This window comes from Taudactylus pleione, unplaced genomic scaffold (genome assembly GCF_031769625.1).
Source record: "Taudactylus pleione unplaced genomic scaffold, aTauple2 ptg000230l, whole genome shotgun sequence".
Lineage (NCBI taxonomy): Eukaryota > Metazoa > Chordata > Amphibia > Anura > Myobatrachidae > Taudactylus > Taudactylus pleione.
In genome coordinates, this window is record NW_028284632.1 from 8,282,903 (window position 1) to 8,298,842 (window position 15,940).

At 47.1% G+C, this 15,940-nt stretch overlaps 1 protein-coding gene across 1 annotated transcript in view; it reads left to right on the forward strand.

Moving 5' to 3' along the window:
* Window positions 1–3,098: 3,098 nt before the first annotated feature.
* Window positions 3,099–15,940, forward strand: part of LOC148516964 (dynein light chain Tctex-type 4-like) — a 29,273-nt gene continuing 16,431 nt past the window's right edge. Inside the window, exons 1-2 of the mRNA XM_088479360.1 lie at window positions 3,099–3,258; window positions 10,714–10,828. Of these exons, the coding sequence (XP_088335486.1) occupies window positions 10,727–10,828 (102 nt within the window). The 5' untranslated portion in view covers window positions 3,099–3,258; window positions 10,714–10,726. The remainder of the gene's footprint in view (window positions 3,259–10,713; window positions 10,829–15,940) is intronic.

Consider the following 15,940-nt stretch of genomic DNA (forward strand, 5'->3'; position numbering starts at 1 on the left):
TGAACGATTTAAGTAAACGATTTTCTACCTTGAAAAAATGAACTAAAATCGTTTACTAAAGTTGTTCATTTACTACGTTCATTTAAATGTAATGAACGATTTTTATGAACTACAAACGATTTTTGCATATTAACTTAATGAAAATCGTTGAGTTGACAAGTCTGACTGAACTACAAACGTGAACGCGCATGAACAATAATTGTTCATCGTTTTACTCAGAAAGTGAACGATTTTTTCAAACGATTATCGTTAAACGATATCGTTTAACGATAATTGTTAAAAAAATCGTTGTGTGTGTATGCACCTTTAGTCTCTGAAAAAACAATTTGGTCCATCGGGGGGATTCTGTGCGACTGTTCTGGATAACACATTAGTCGTAGGGGTTTTCAGAATATTTTGTCCATGCACAGTAGCAAATAATAATTAATTTACGTGAACATTCCCATTGCATGCAGTTAGTGTGTACCTCTGAATCAGGTCCAGTAGGAGTTAATGGGACAGGAATGGGCACAGCAGGTAGAGCGCGCAGAGTGAGTAGGCTGTAGTGTATCTTGATAAAATGCATCCTAGGATGTGATGTGTAAATTGGGGTTAAGTTGCCCTCTGCAGAAGTATGAAGGAGTGAGGAGCAGCTGGAGGTGCTGATAAGCGGCTGTCACACAGTAACTGGCAGATCAGGGACCGGTCAGGAACCAGCTGCAGATTAGGGAACCTTAAATTGATGTCTGTCTGAATGTCAGCTGTCTCCTACAGTATGTGGCATTAAATGAACTCAGAGGGGTGTGGTAACCAGGTTCTATAGTGCGGTTTTCTTGCATGGCTGCAGCTTCTTCTCACCTGTGGCAAGAACACACCGTGACAGAGGCAAGTATACACAAACCCCCATTTGCAGACACAGAGGCTGAAACAGCGTTCTTCGAAAATAGAGCCATTTATTTGGGCTATAAGGGTTTACAGGACTTTTGCTAAGAGACAGCTATAACATACATGGCCAGCTACATGAGAGCCAGACAAACCAGTGCATTCACACTTATCAACTGTAATAGTATGATGATTTGAATAGTTAAAACCACTATAGGTCTAGAATAACAGTCTTTGCTAAGCTGAGGCAATACAGTTCAATGGCGGGAAACGCATTCGGTATGAAACATCGGCTGACGCATGGCCGGCAGTTTAATTCCCGGCAGCGGCAGCCCGACAGATGGAGAGATCCCGGCAGCGGCAGCCCGACAGCACTGGAAATCCCGATCGTCCCTAGGTAAGTACAAACTAACCTAACCTAACCCCCTAACCCTAACCTCCCCCCCTGTGCCTAACCCTAATCCCCCCTCTAAGTGCCTAAACCTGCCCCCCCTTCCCCGCTGCCTAAACCTAAGTCCCCCGGGGGGGTGCCTAACCCTAACCTCCCCCCAGGGGTACCTAACCCTAACCCTCCATCCCCCGAGCCTAACCCTAACCCTCCCTAACCCTAACCCTCCCCCGGGGGGGTGCCTAATCCTAAATCCCCCTGCCGGGTGCCCTAAACCTAACCCTTCCCCCCCACAGTTGTCCGCTCGCGGCGCCCGGCATCCCTTCATCCCACACAGGTAGTTGCAGCTCTGTCCAGCCACACTCCTCAGTCAGAGAAATAGCAGCAGCACATACTGTAGGGGGCTGCACACAGCACAGTGTGTTCTGCAGGTACTAATTTTCCCATGACAGCTGCTGAGACTAGGGGATCTCTGTCTGTCCCCATCAGCAGCAGCAGCAGCAAGTCTCTCTCTCCTCCCTGAGTCTCTGCTTCCTCCGAGGTGCACAGCTGGGCTGACTCATGTGACTTCCTGACCCAGCTCTAACCCTCCCCACTGACTCATCCTCCTTACTGAAATGACTGACAGACTCCTTAACCAATAGGCAGGAGTCTGCGGCCATTTTTAAAATGGAAAAAAAAAAAAAAACAGCTCCGGCCGGGGGGCCCCTTGAGAGAGGGGGCCCCAGGGGTACTCGCCCACTATGCCCCCCCCTTAATCCGGCCCTGAGCCTAGGCGGTGCGAACCCCTTTGACAGAGTATCTATCATGAGTAAATCCTAGCTGGTGTGAGGTTAGGATATATGGCAAATAGACTAAAGACGGTTAGTTTTTTATACAGTTTTAACATCAAAACCTACACAGATCCGATTGTTCTATGCAGTGCTTAATACATACTCGCCTACCAGAGGCAAGTCTATGATGTAGTTGAGATTACCATTGGTTTTGCGGCATGTTCTAAACACGCCGCTTAGAAAATCTGGTGTTTATATACTTCTACTATTGACAAAAGAAAATTGATGGTGAAACAATGTTCAGTTGTGTTCTAAAGTCTGTATTGATCAAGGATTCACATCGGTTTGCTAAACCCCAAACAGATGCTTAGTAAATGTATCTCTTGGTATTTGCATGATTCCTGCCCTGAAAGATATGTGCAGGACGGCTTACCATAAACGCATTGGGCCTGATTCAGAGGTGGATCCGGTCGCATTGGCCGCGTCTGTGTCTTTGCTAATGCAGCGGCCGATTCCATTAATACTGAGACGTCCACAAGCTGCAGTTGTGCAAATCAGTCTCGGTGCACTAAAATAGACTCTCCCTGCGTCCAAAATCATTCTGCGTCTCCATGCTCCAACCATTGGGACACAGGCGCTATGCAACTCAGACGCAAGCGCAGACTTAAAACATCATCTAACTGCGTGCAGCATCGATATTATACAGGGGCGAGGAAGCAATACAGATCTGTGGGTTTCATGTCCTAAGTGCATTTGGGAGATATGAATATAATGTATTTGTATAAAAATTAAGAGATGATTGCAGAAATTACATCCAGCACTCAGGAAAAGGATAATGGAACATTCATAGGGAGAAAAACTTCCTAATTCACGTTATAAGTTAAGAACTGCCTGGAATGGTCCCAGAATATCAGTTACCCCTTCATGCTCCAATAGCTGTTGGCCCTCACTTACAGAATCCCATTAATCATGTTCTTTATCTATGTTCATAAGACGCCTGTTCTGTTGTTATGTTAGCAGAACCTGCAGCAGAACAAAGTCAACAAAATATAGTGTAATTGATAGTCAGAGCGTTGGAAACCTGCGTGTAAACACTGCAGGGAGAGTTATACACTTGTACAGGAGGAGTCCGCTCTGCACAGCTTCAACAGGAGGCAGCTCCAGAGACTGAAGATCTCATGGTGTAAGAGCTCTATCGAGGGCAACAAGTGGAAGGATAACACAATCCGCAGCGTGGTAAGAAATGCTTAACACAAAATATTTACTAATTTCCATGGGTACTTTGCTGTTGAGCAGATGCATATACAGTATGTGTTGTGTGCGGAACACTATGCATACACAGGACCCAGGCTACATAACCCAAACAGGCAGACTAGACACATGTCTGGGGCTACACCGTTCAGGGGGCGGAAGTGGTTATCAGTTGATTTTGTTACTTTGTTTCCATTTTTTATACTTGGATTTTTCATCTATTTTTTGTAAGAAAAATAATGGCTGTAGAAGTGGCAGACGGAGGGATGGGAGTATATATGGGCACATTTATTCATGTAGGATGTATTCACTCATATTGCTAGGGTATCACCAACTCTACATACAGCGCTTCTCAGCAAGCTGCAACTATGCAACGTTACATGTCATGATCATAAAATAACTCTTCTTAATGCCAAATATCTCTATAGCTGCATACACACACAACGATTTAGTTAATGAACGATTTTAGAAAACGATTTTTTCCCTTGAAAAAATTAACTAAAATCATTTACTAAAGTTGTTCATTTACTAAATGTAATGAACGATTTTTTAGAACTACAAACGATTTTTGCATATTAACTTACTGAAAATCGTTCAGTTGACAAGTCTGACTGAACTACAAACTACAAACGTGAACGCGCATGAACGATAATCGTTCATCGCTTGACTCAGAAAGTGAACGATTTTTACAAACGATTATCGTTAAACGATATCGTTTAACGATAATCATTAAAAAAATTGTTGTGTGTGTATGCACCTTATCTAATACTTATACACAACATGACATGTACTGAGCAACTGGTTACTATTCAAAGCAAGGTGTCAGGGACAGCATATTAAATAATATATATTCAAAGATATGTGAAATAGAATGTTGACATTAAAAAAATGTTGACACAGTGTGCACATGTCGACATCCAGAATGCCATGTTTTTATGGTTAGGCTGTAATTAGGGTTAACGTTAGAGTTAGGCTTAGAGTAAGGATGCAATTAGGTTTAACGTTATCTTAAAACTCCATTGTCGACATTTTGACTGTCGACATTATGTCCGTCTCAACATTGTGAATGTTGACGTGTTCAATGTGGATATACTGATCATGTCAACATCCTGAATGTTGACATTATGCTGTTATCGCATGTCGACATTATGTCAGTGTCGTCATTATGAACGTTGACAGTATGCTGTCGACACTCTTAAGGTCGACATAATGTAACACACCCATATTCATATGCAGGGTGCAGTTGACCTCTATCTATAAAATGTGTATTCTTATATATATTGTACATAATTATATAGGGGTCTCCTTTGCATGAGGTCTGTGATAACAGGCACCCAAAACTATTTCAGATCTTTCATGATGGGAATGTAGCAGCTGGGGAGACTGTCCTAGAAATGCCAGCTCATGCGTTACGGACATGCGGTGTGCCTTTTTATATGGCATTGTGATGACACACCTTACACAATGCCTGTGCTACTGTACACTGTACTGTTATAGACTATACAGTAGTACATTGCTTTGTACTCATGTATTGTTGTTGATCACTGATGCTTTATTTACATTGTTACTATGTATTGCTCTGTCATTGTGGTGCCCTATGATATTGCCAAATACTGATTCATTATAGACTATTATGATTGAAAACAGTTTAATACAAAATTCAGGGACACTTACCTACTCTGTAGAAGCATGACACATTACAGACTGACACAGACATAGGACTCTGCATTACCTGACCACTGGACACAATTGTAATACAAATCTATTACACACTATACAGACATATGATACTACATTACCCAACATAACCTGACCCCTGGACACAAATGTAATACAATTCTAATACACACTATACAGACATAGGACTCTACATTACCTAATATTACCTGACCACTGGACAAAAATGTAATACAATTCTAGTACATGCTACACAGACATAAGACACCACATAACACACCATAACCCGACCACTCGGCACAAATGTAATACAATTCTTCTAATACACACTATACAGACATAGGACTCTGCATTACCTAACATAACCTGACTACTGGACTTGATTGTAATCCAATCCTTTTACAGGCTGTACAGACATACATTATCACATTGAAGAAGGGGGTCAGGTGTGCTCTCTTTGGGTGTAGGGCAAGGTGTTGTGATATGTGTGCTGGATGGTGTTGAGTAAGTAAGGGACAGACACCAGAGTAGGGGGCCAAACCGTTTATTGAGTAAACACAGTGCTGTGGGGGGGTGGGGGGGGGGGTGGGGAGGGTGTGGTGGGTATTGGAAGGTGTGGAGTTCCGGGGTATCGGTGGGTACAGTGGGGATGGCGTGACTGGCTCGGGGGGGAGGGGAAGGTAGGTAGACCCTTTCAGGGGGCTCCTTGCCATGCAATTCTTAACCAGCATGTCTTCCCTGCTGGACCTTTGGTCAACAGTCTTATGAGCAGTCTGAGTGTTGGTAATGTCAGGATAGGCCGTGAAAGTTCTAGTTAATGCAGCATCCTGCACGGTTGTGGATGTAAGATCTTACATACCGGTAGGGTGACTTTGCGGCCCGGGGTGTAACTTGCAGGGGCGAGTCTTGTCACGTCCTGGCTCGGACGGATGGTTTTGACGCTGGAGTCTCGGTGCTGCGGTCTGCATCTCGCCGGGGGACGTGCTACATGCCGCTGTCGGTAATTTGACCTCTGGCATCCCGACCGCTGGGATCCCGCACCCAACCCCTACAAACACAGGAAATTACACCTTCCAATGATGAACTTACCACTGGATATAATGATAATATGCAGGGCCGTAGCTAGGGTAGTGCGGCCGGTGCTATCGCACAGGGCACCACTGGTCAGGGGGCACTGTGTGGGCCTGTCAAATTTCTGTTTATTATCATTCTCACTTGTAGCTTCCTCTTATTTCATCCCCAGCATCTCCTGGCCTCCCCTATCTCTTCCCTGGCCCTTCCCCATGAAGCCATTCTCCTTTGTTGGGTGCATCATGTCCCTTTGAAAAATGAGGGGGGCACCAATGCTATTTCTGGCACAGGGCACAAAAAAGTCTAATTACGGCTCTGATAATATGATCCTATGCCACATTATACAGTTGCAGGAAATTACACCTCCCAACCATGAACTGACCACTGGGCATGATCATACAGATGTGCCCACATACAGCTATCCTCTAAACACGCCAAAAGTACAATGCAAGAGTACCCTGGATGCTGATACTGGCATGTCCTGTGGTTTCTGTGTCCAACTCAATCGCTATTCTGGGTAAAAAGGCAAAAGACAGAGGTCCGATATAAGTAACCCGCACCATCCCTCGGGCCAGAGCCCTTCTATGTCCTGCCAAGCATCTCGAGGCGAGATGGCACAAAATCGATGAGTGAATGTGACATTTGTAAAAAATTTCTGTAAGACTTTATACAGACATAGGACACTACATTACCCAACATGACCTGACCACCGGACATGATTGTAATACAATTTTATTACACCCTATACAGATATAAGACACTACCTCCTCAACATGACCTGACCACCAGACATAATAATAATAATAAGACTACACTCTATACACATATAGCCCATTACACCCCCAACATGACCTGACCACCACATGATTGTAATACAATTCTATTACACCCTATACAGATATAAGACACTACCTCTTCAACATGACCTGACCACCGGACATAATAATAATAAGATTACACTCTATACACATATAGCCCATTACACCCCCAACATGACCTGACCACCACATGATTGAAATACAATTACATTATACTCTATACATAATACATACATAGCACACTTCATCTCCCATTATGACCTGACAACTGTACATGATCAGAATATAATTTTATTCATAGAAATTACTAATACTCGTACTCATATAACCCTGCTGCTCTTATATAGCATGGCTGTCCACACACATTTGAAAAAGTGTTGAGCCCCTGTGTTAGAGCAGTGTTAATGCATAAAGTATTCTGTGTGTTGCTATTTGCTAATATTTATATTCCCTATCATTGGCAGTGTTCTCCCCAGGCTGTTTTTTGCGGGTGCACCACCCGGCAAGAAACAGCCTACCACCCGGCACTTTGGTAGCCTGCAATTGGGGACAATATCTGGGAGCTGTATAAAAGGACCAGATCCTACAGACTTTGCAGCTTTTTCATAATCAGACGACTGGGCCTCTAATAAGAAGAGGAAAATTAATATATACAACGTTATTTCAAGTTTAAATCATTATAAGGTCAGGGTCTAAAACATTTTGTTATTGCTATTAAGGCCCCCACCCGACTACTTCTTGATGCCACCCGGCTGGAAAAAATTTCTGGGAAGAACACTGATTGGTATCTTAAATCCTGTTAGTACCTTAATATTTTGGCGGTTAGGAGTAACTGTCGTCCTTCTCACCCCACCCATCTTATACTATGTCTTAAGTTTAAACAAATCAATAAGAAAATATTTTAAAATATTAATAAATTTTTTACTGATTTATCTCAGAAAAGAGATAACTTTCCTGATAGTGATAAAGGGACTGTGGTACAATATACTATTTAATTTTTTTTAACTTGAACATTTTTCTTACAAATTTTGAAAATATAACCCTAATAGACAATAATACAATTCACAGCCAATATAAATAGCATAACACAAATAATAGAACAACATAAACAAAAAAAAATTGGTAATAATAACCATATCAATAACAGTCTGAGAAATAAAAATAAGGGTAGGGCAAGGAGGGTGAAATTATGCAGAGACAATAAAAATATTAAAACATTCTATGGTTCATACAAAATCAAACATATATAGTTTAGCGAAAAGGAGAACAAAGGTGACTAAATGCTATCCAACTATACATCCCCAGGAGAACTAAAACCCACATAACATTATATGGATACATTGCTCACATGGGGGCTCGATGAGGGCCTTTATGAGGAATAATGGACCCGATTCAGACCCGCTCGCTAGGATGCGTTCGCACGCAGCCTGTCGATGTTTGCAATGTATGTACGCATCGCAGTGCACGAACCAGTCCAAGCGATCGGGAAGTGTTTGCTCGCTGCGCATAGCCACCTTGCTACAATGAGTGACAGGAGAAGCTGTTTGTGGGTGGTGACAGGGGATGGTCGATGGAAACGGGGGAGTGGTGGTGCGAATGCAGGTGTGCCTGAGCGTCTTAATTTCATTTTAGAGGCGTGCTTATTAAGACGCAGCTTCATAGTACACGTCACATGGTTGTTTTACACACTGAAGCACTTGCAGTGCTTGCGGTAGGGTATGGTCAACCACAAGTGCTGCATTCGCTTCCGATGGTACTCAATGTTACCGATGGTTGCATACACATCCTGGAGTTGACGTGCAAAAATGGGCGTCTTAAGGCAGGCTGGTGGGCATCTGCATACACAGCGCGATCGCACACCAAGACATAGTGGGCGTACTAATGCCTTGCCAAGCGATCCCGGATTTGCATACTTTTGCTGCGTGCGAAAGCATCTACCAAGCGGGTCTGAATTGGGCCGTATATTCAAACCACAATCTCTACTTAACCAAAAGGAAAAGTAGGAGTAGAATATTTAAATCCCAGATTTTCCATGTCTTAACTCTTTTGGACATAAGTAACAATCTTCTAAATAGCTGGGGAATTAGGATTCTTCCAATATTAGACAATGGCTGATCTGGTAGAATTAAAAATGTGACCTGTTACCTATCTACAGTGGGATTGGAGAGAGGTGGGATAATGGCGAAGTAAAGCCGCTTCAGGTTGTAATGGGAGCGAGATCCCTGTAACCTGAGAAATGAGACTAAAAGCTTCTACCCAGAGTGGTTGGAGTTTTGGGCAAGCACAAAAGATGTGGAGAAGAGTACCGACTTCACCACAGTTTCTCCAGCATAACGGAGAGACATTAGGCCAGAATTTATGTAAACGTGTCGGAGTGAGATTTATTCTTTGCATAAGCTTAACAAGAATTTCTGAGTGGTTGGCTCACTTTGACATTTGGAACACATTACACATATCTTCTCCCACTCTACATCTGATAAGGAAATATGCAAATCCTCCTCCCCTTTAGTTTGAACCGATAATTTGTAAACCTTACCAGGAGCTAAAAGATACCTAAACCATGATGAGAAGTTGCTATCTAAAGACGGGGAGGACAATTTGGGCATTACAGAGGATGTAGGTGCAGTCAGGGTGAAGGGAGCTAGTTGTAGAGACTGAAGCCAATGTTGGATACGTAAAGATTTATAAAAGTTACATGTAGGAATTCTACATTGAGATTGGAGCTGAGTGAATGATTTGAGGCTGGTATTCTCTAGGAGGTCCAGACAGGTGGAGAGCCTCAAATCCAACCAAAGAGAGTAGGAAAGGTCCAGGATCAATTTAGATAATGCATGCAAGGATAGCTGGGGAGAGGGTAACACAATAATCATATAATCATAGTATCCCAGCCATATAATAAATCACAAGTGCTTTTCAGTAAGGTAAGTGTTGTAGGCCTATGTCCTGATCTAGCCAAAGAAGGTCTGTTATACCACTGTTATACGACCCAGGAATTTCCCTGCTCAGACCCAAGAATTTCTCCTGTACAAAATCCTGGGTTTCTGGCAGAGACCCCCTTTCACATTACACCTAAGGCCTGGGAAATTCCAGAGTTGGCCCCTTTCAGGCATAAGCAGGGTTTTTCAGTGTTCATGCATGATTCACTCCGTGCTGCAGCCCACGGGCACAGTGCACCGGGCACTCTACGAGCACAGGCCCCAAACAGCCCATGGGCACTCTGCACCGGGCACCAGACAACGCACGATCACTCTGCGCCAGCCATGAGCCCAGTCTCACTGCTAGCACCTAGTAACTGTGCAACAGAGGAGGAATGTGGGTCACCCCAAACACCCTCAGATTGTCCTGCAATAGTTACACAGTGCGGGTCATCCTACAATGCTCGCTGGTATCTCTGCACCCCGTGCCAGGACAAACACTCTACTCCGGCACACATACTCTCTCTCTCTGCATTATCATGCAGTAGTCAGCCGTAGCAGAAGCTGCTAGGTGCAGCCCGGGTGTAAAATCCCAGGTTGCACCATTCAGACTAAAGCAGGGTTGTCTTCCCGGGACTTATGTTACGGGAAAAACTCTGGTCAATTGCAGGGGCGGCTACCTGGGAAGTACTCCCGGGTAGGTGCCTTTCAGACATACGTGTGACCCGGGAATTTTGGACGTGGCAGGCCAAAAACTCAGGAATCTCAGTATGTCTGAAAGGGGTATTAAAAGAAAAGAAATGGAAAAAAAAGTTCAACCTCTACCCAGGGTTTAGGGTTGGTAAAGTTAAACCAGCCTGAGAACATACAATGTACTATTTTAATGCTGTTGCCCATAGAGAAGGTTTGCTATTCAAAAATAAAATGCAAGCTGCAACGTTAATCATTTTTTTATACAGACCCCCTGGAGTTATGGACACCATGAATCAAAGCAAGAGACTCGGAGCAGTACAATTATCACGGGTCACCTTTCGGGCAACAAATAAGGATAATAACACTGTGACACTGAAAGAAGTAAGATCACATCTCAGTATGTTCTTCTATAACGCTGATGTATGCAAGTTCCATATATGATGTTGGCGTGATAACCAGCATGTGCATTGAGTCTCAAACTCTTGGCTAAGACCTGGTTACTAATACCCCATCAAGGGCAAAAAAGTATTGAACAGTACATGGTTGCCCTGGATGAGGGTATTGACTGGTACGTATGCCATTGCTGCTGCGTAGATCATAGGCAGTTGTATTGGTTTTGTTAAGAGGGAGTCGGCTACCTTTCACATAGCTCCTTCTTCATTTAGTTATTGAGGATTTGGCTTTATTCATAGTATTTGGTTAATTCTTCAGCACAAAAAAACCCCATAGAAATACACTGAATACCATTGTAAGCACTTGGAAAGGAATGCAGTCTGGAAGTCGATGGTCTAAATGCCGAACGCCGGCTTCCAGACTCTCTAATCCCGGCGTGGTACTAATGACAGGCGTCGAAAACTGGACTCCTGTCATTATCCATACGCCGGAAGATCGACGCCCGACATACCGAACAAAGGTAAGCCGGGCGCGGACAGCCGCAGAGGGGTGGGGGTGGGTTAGGTTTAGGGTTCCTGTGGGGGGCTTAGGGTTAGGCTAGGGCAAGGGGAGGTTAGGGTTAGGCACCCCCCGGTGGTAGGTTAGGGTTAGGAACCCCCCCGGGAGACTTAAGTTTAGGCTGCGGGGAAGGAGGGATTAGGTAAAGACACTTATGGGGGGGGGGTTTAGGGTTAGGCACTTGGGGGGGAGGTTAGAGTTAGGCACCCCTAAGGGAGGGTTAGGGGTAGAATTGGGTTAGCGATACTTACCTTAGGGACAATCGGGATCTTCACCCTTCCCGGGCTGTCGCCGTCGGGATTTGAACCTACTACACCCCATGGAGAGGCATTGTAAGGGAGCACTTGCTCTACTTAGACAGGAAGAAGTGTAGAGCAAACCACATGAGTATGGAGCTGAAATGTCACCCCATAGACAAGCACAGACAAAGGGGCTCATTCAGACCCGTTCGCGAGCAAAGGACGCTCGTAAACGGGTCGATGTTGCCACACTGCGCATGCGCACGATGGAGGGAGCTCCGTCGTGCGCATATGCGAGACCCGGACTGCGACAGCCAAGCTGTCGCTCCGGGTCTCGCACCAAGGGGGGCGTGCTGTCGATGTTGATTGACAGCACGCCCCATTTGGTGGGTGTGCCGGGGGCGTGGCGGCCAGACGGAGGCGTTCCCATGGGAACGCCTACCGTCTGAAGCCGGCCCCACTGACATCACTAGTGATGTCAGTGGGAGTGATTTTGGCTCTGATAGAGCCAAAATTACTCCAGGGCTTGCGGCAGCGAGACCCTACCGCAGGGTCTCCATCGCAAGCCCGATGGTCGCGATGGTCTTGACCATCGCGACCATCATCATGGACGCTCGCTATAGCTGTGGGTGGTGTCAGTGCGGCCGCCCACAAAACGGTAGGCGTTTTAAGGAACGCCTCTGTTTTGGAAACCACCCCACCGGCCCGCCTACAAAACGGGGCGAGCTGTCAATCAACATAGACAGCCGCCCCTTTTGTAGAGAGCTCCAGAGCGAGAGAGTTTCTCTCTCGCTCCAGGGCTTGCGCACGCGCAGTGCGGCCGCTGCGCGTGCGCAGGGCTAACTATCGACCCGGTTGTGAGCACATCGGTGCTTGCGACCGGGTCTGAATGAGACCCATTGTCTGTAACCAGGGAAGGCATATTTCAATCAAAGACTGATCAATAATCATATGTTGACCACAACTTGCCACAATGGGCCTGATTGAAATTAGTACACTATAAGCATCACTGCAGCGTCTTTGGACCCAACAGAGATGCTATAATATGCTAATACAAAAGGAGGAATCTGAAGTAAAAAAAAAAAGGCAACTCCTGCCAGCAACACAGATCCGAGTTCTGCGTCCCAGGATGCAGCATCGCATCGCATCACCGTCACAACCATTGCACACGCAGCCATCGGCCATCTGAGTAAGCCTCAGCTTACTTGGTCAGCGTCGTCACCCCTGCCCCCACATGTCAATCAATCTGCAGCTTAGGGGGCGCTGTGAGCGATCTTGCACATGCGCAGTCCCCGCGCCATCGGACTTGTACTCAAACCTTCGAGTTTCTTTATAAGTCTGAATAAGGCCAAAATATTACCATGTGTATAATCTACAATTTTCCAATGAAAAGCCGCTTGGCAGGTCATTGTGGTTATCTCCATGTGTGTGTTGCCAATATCTGCATTTATGTTTCATTCATCGTCACTGACTAACTTTCACTTTGTTGTGCCCAAAGATCGGATTTTTCCATCTTGCAGTTAAGCTGCCTTAAAATAGACAGAAAATATGAGTTAATATTACATTTATTAGTATTAAAAAAGGGACAATGTTCTTTTAAAAGGGACATCCAGCCAGGTTTATTGTTACCTTAATATTGGCACTAGAAGAGTGTTCCAGATGACTGTATGACCAGAGGCGCCAAGCAAAAATAAACAATATGACAAAGAGAGATGTGTAAGGGCGATTTGCCTTCACCCTGGACATCGCATGATTGCCGGTACACACTTAAAAGATTTAATGAACGACGGAATGATCACTGGCCCTGATTCAGGGCCTCATTCAGAGGCGGTCGTAGGATGCAAGCAGTCGCTCAGAAACAGGGCGGCTGCTTGCATCCTGAATGGCCGCCTCCATGTCGGTCGTTAGGCTGTGGGTTAACACCCACAGCTCTAACAACCACTAAGGGAGATGGTCGCGATGGTCAAGACCATCGCGACCATCGGGGCTACCGACGAGATCCTAGGTTAGGGTCTCGTCAACCTTAGGCCCCAGGGAGCTTCCTGCTCTGTTTGAGCAGGAAGCTCCCCACTGACATCACTGATGATGTCAGTGGGGACGCCCACAAAATGGCAAGCGTTCCGAAAGGAACGCCTCCGTTTGGCCGGGCACGCCCCCTACCCGCCCAGCAAACGGAGCGAGCTGTCAATCAACATCGACAGCTCGCTCCGTCTGCTTCAAGCCCGCTAACGACGGGTGATCCGTCGTTAGCGTGGGCTCGCACATACGCACGACGGAGCCGTCTCCACCGTGCGCATGCCCTGTGGACCAACATCGCTCGCGACCGACTCTGAATAAGGTCCTCAGAGCCGGACGCTCTGACAGAGCGCTCGCTCTGAATCAGGGCCGTCCTTCTGAATTTTTGACCATCCACAGCTATAGCGAGCGGCCAGGAAGATGGTCGCGATGGTCAAGACCATCGCGACCATCGGGCTTGCGACAAGACCCTTGTGATAGGGTCTCGTTGCCGCAAGCCCTGGAGTGATTTTGGCTCTATCAGAGCCGAAAGCACTCCCACTGACATTACTTGTGATGTCAGTGGGCCGGCCCCAGACGGTAGGCATTCCCATGGGAACGCCTCCGTCTGGCCAGCCACGCCTCCGGCACCCTCACCAAAGGGGGCGTGCTGCCACTCACCACCGACAGCACGCCCCCTTTGTAGCGAGACCCATAGCGACGGCTTGCCCGTCGCTATCCGGGTCTCACGCATGCGCACGACGGAGCCGGGTCCGTCGTGCGCATGCGCACTGGGCCAACATCGACCTGCTTGCGAGTGCTCAGCGCTCGCGAGCGGGTCTGAATTAGGCCCACTGTTCCGTCCTTCATTAATATGTACAGCCTCACATGCGTTATCGTGTGATTGACTGTGCAGCACAGCCAATCACATGATATCGCATGCGACTGCGGGAATGCGCAAATCGGGCATACACACTGCACGATATGCCCAATTTGTCATTCCGATATGGCTAAATAGCCCAAATCGGGCCGATATCGTTCAGGTGTGTACCCACCCTAAGTGATGATAACACCTGATTGGGCAGGCAATCATCCAATTAGATGCTGTTTTCACAAGCACACCGCCTTCTGATGTATCCCAGTGATGTATCATAATGCTGCACAGTGCTAGGCTCTATTTAAAGGTGGTGAAAGGGTGACAACGACCATTTATAAAAATGCTCCTAAACATGACCAGACTGAGGGCCTGATTCAGACCCGGTCGCAAGCGCTGAGCACTCGCAACCGGGTCGATGGTGGCCCAGGCTCCATGCGCACGACGGAGCCGGCTCCGTCGTGCGCATGCGCGAGACCCGGATAGCGACGGGCAATCCGTCGCCCCGGGTCTCGTCCCAAAGGGGGCGTGCTGTCGATGTTGAGTGACAGCACGCCCCCTTTGGTGGGCGGGCCGGGGAAGTGGCTGCCCAAACGGAGGCGTTCCCATGTGAATGCCTCCGTTTGGGGGCGTCCCCACTTGACATCATGAGTGATGTCAGTGGGAGAGATTTCGGCTGTTAGAGCCGAAATCTCTCTGGGGCTTGTGTCAAGGAGACCCTACCACAAGGGTCTCATCGCAAACACGATGGTCGCGATGGTCTTGACCATCGCGACCATCTTCCTGGCCGCTCGCTATAGCTGTGAGTAGTCATCCACAGCTATGCGAGCGGCCAGGAGGCCGTTCTAAAAAAAAAATAGCCCGGCCCTGATTCAGAGCGAGCGCTCTGTCAGAGCGTCCGGCTCTGAATCAGGGCCTGAGGGCCTGATTCTGACCCAATCGCAAGCGCTGAGCACTCGCAAGCGTGTCGATGGCGCCCAAGTGCACATGCGCACGACGGAGGCGACTCTGTCGTGCGCATGCGCGAGACCCGAATAACGACGGCCAAGCCGTCGTTAAGGGTCTCGCACCAAAGGGGGCGTGCTGTCGATGGTGATTGACAGCACGCCCCATTTGGTGGGCGCGCCGGGGGCGTGGCTGCCCAGACGGAGGCGTTCCCATGGGAACGCCTACCGTCTGGGCAGCCACGCCCCCTGCACGCCCACCAAATGGGGCGTGCTGTCAATCACCATCGACAGGGTCCCTACCATGCGGTAGGGTCTCGCTGCCGCAAGCCCAGGAGTGCTTTTGGCTCTGATAGAGCCAAAAGCACTCCTGGGCTTGCGGCAGCGAGACCCTACCGCAGGGACTTGTCGCAAGCCCGATGGTCGCAATGGTCTTGACCATCATTTTGGCTGCTCGCTATAGCTGTGGGTGGTCACCCACAGTTATGCG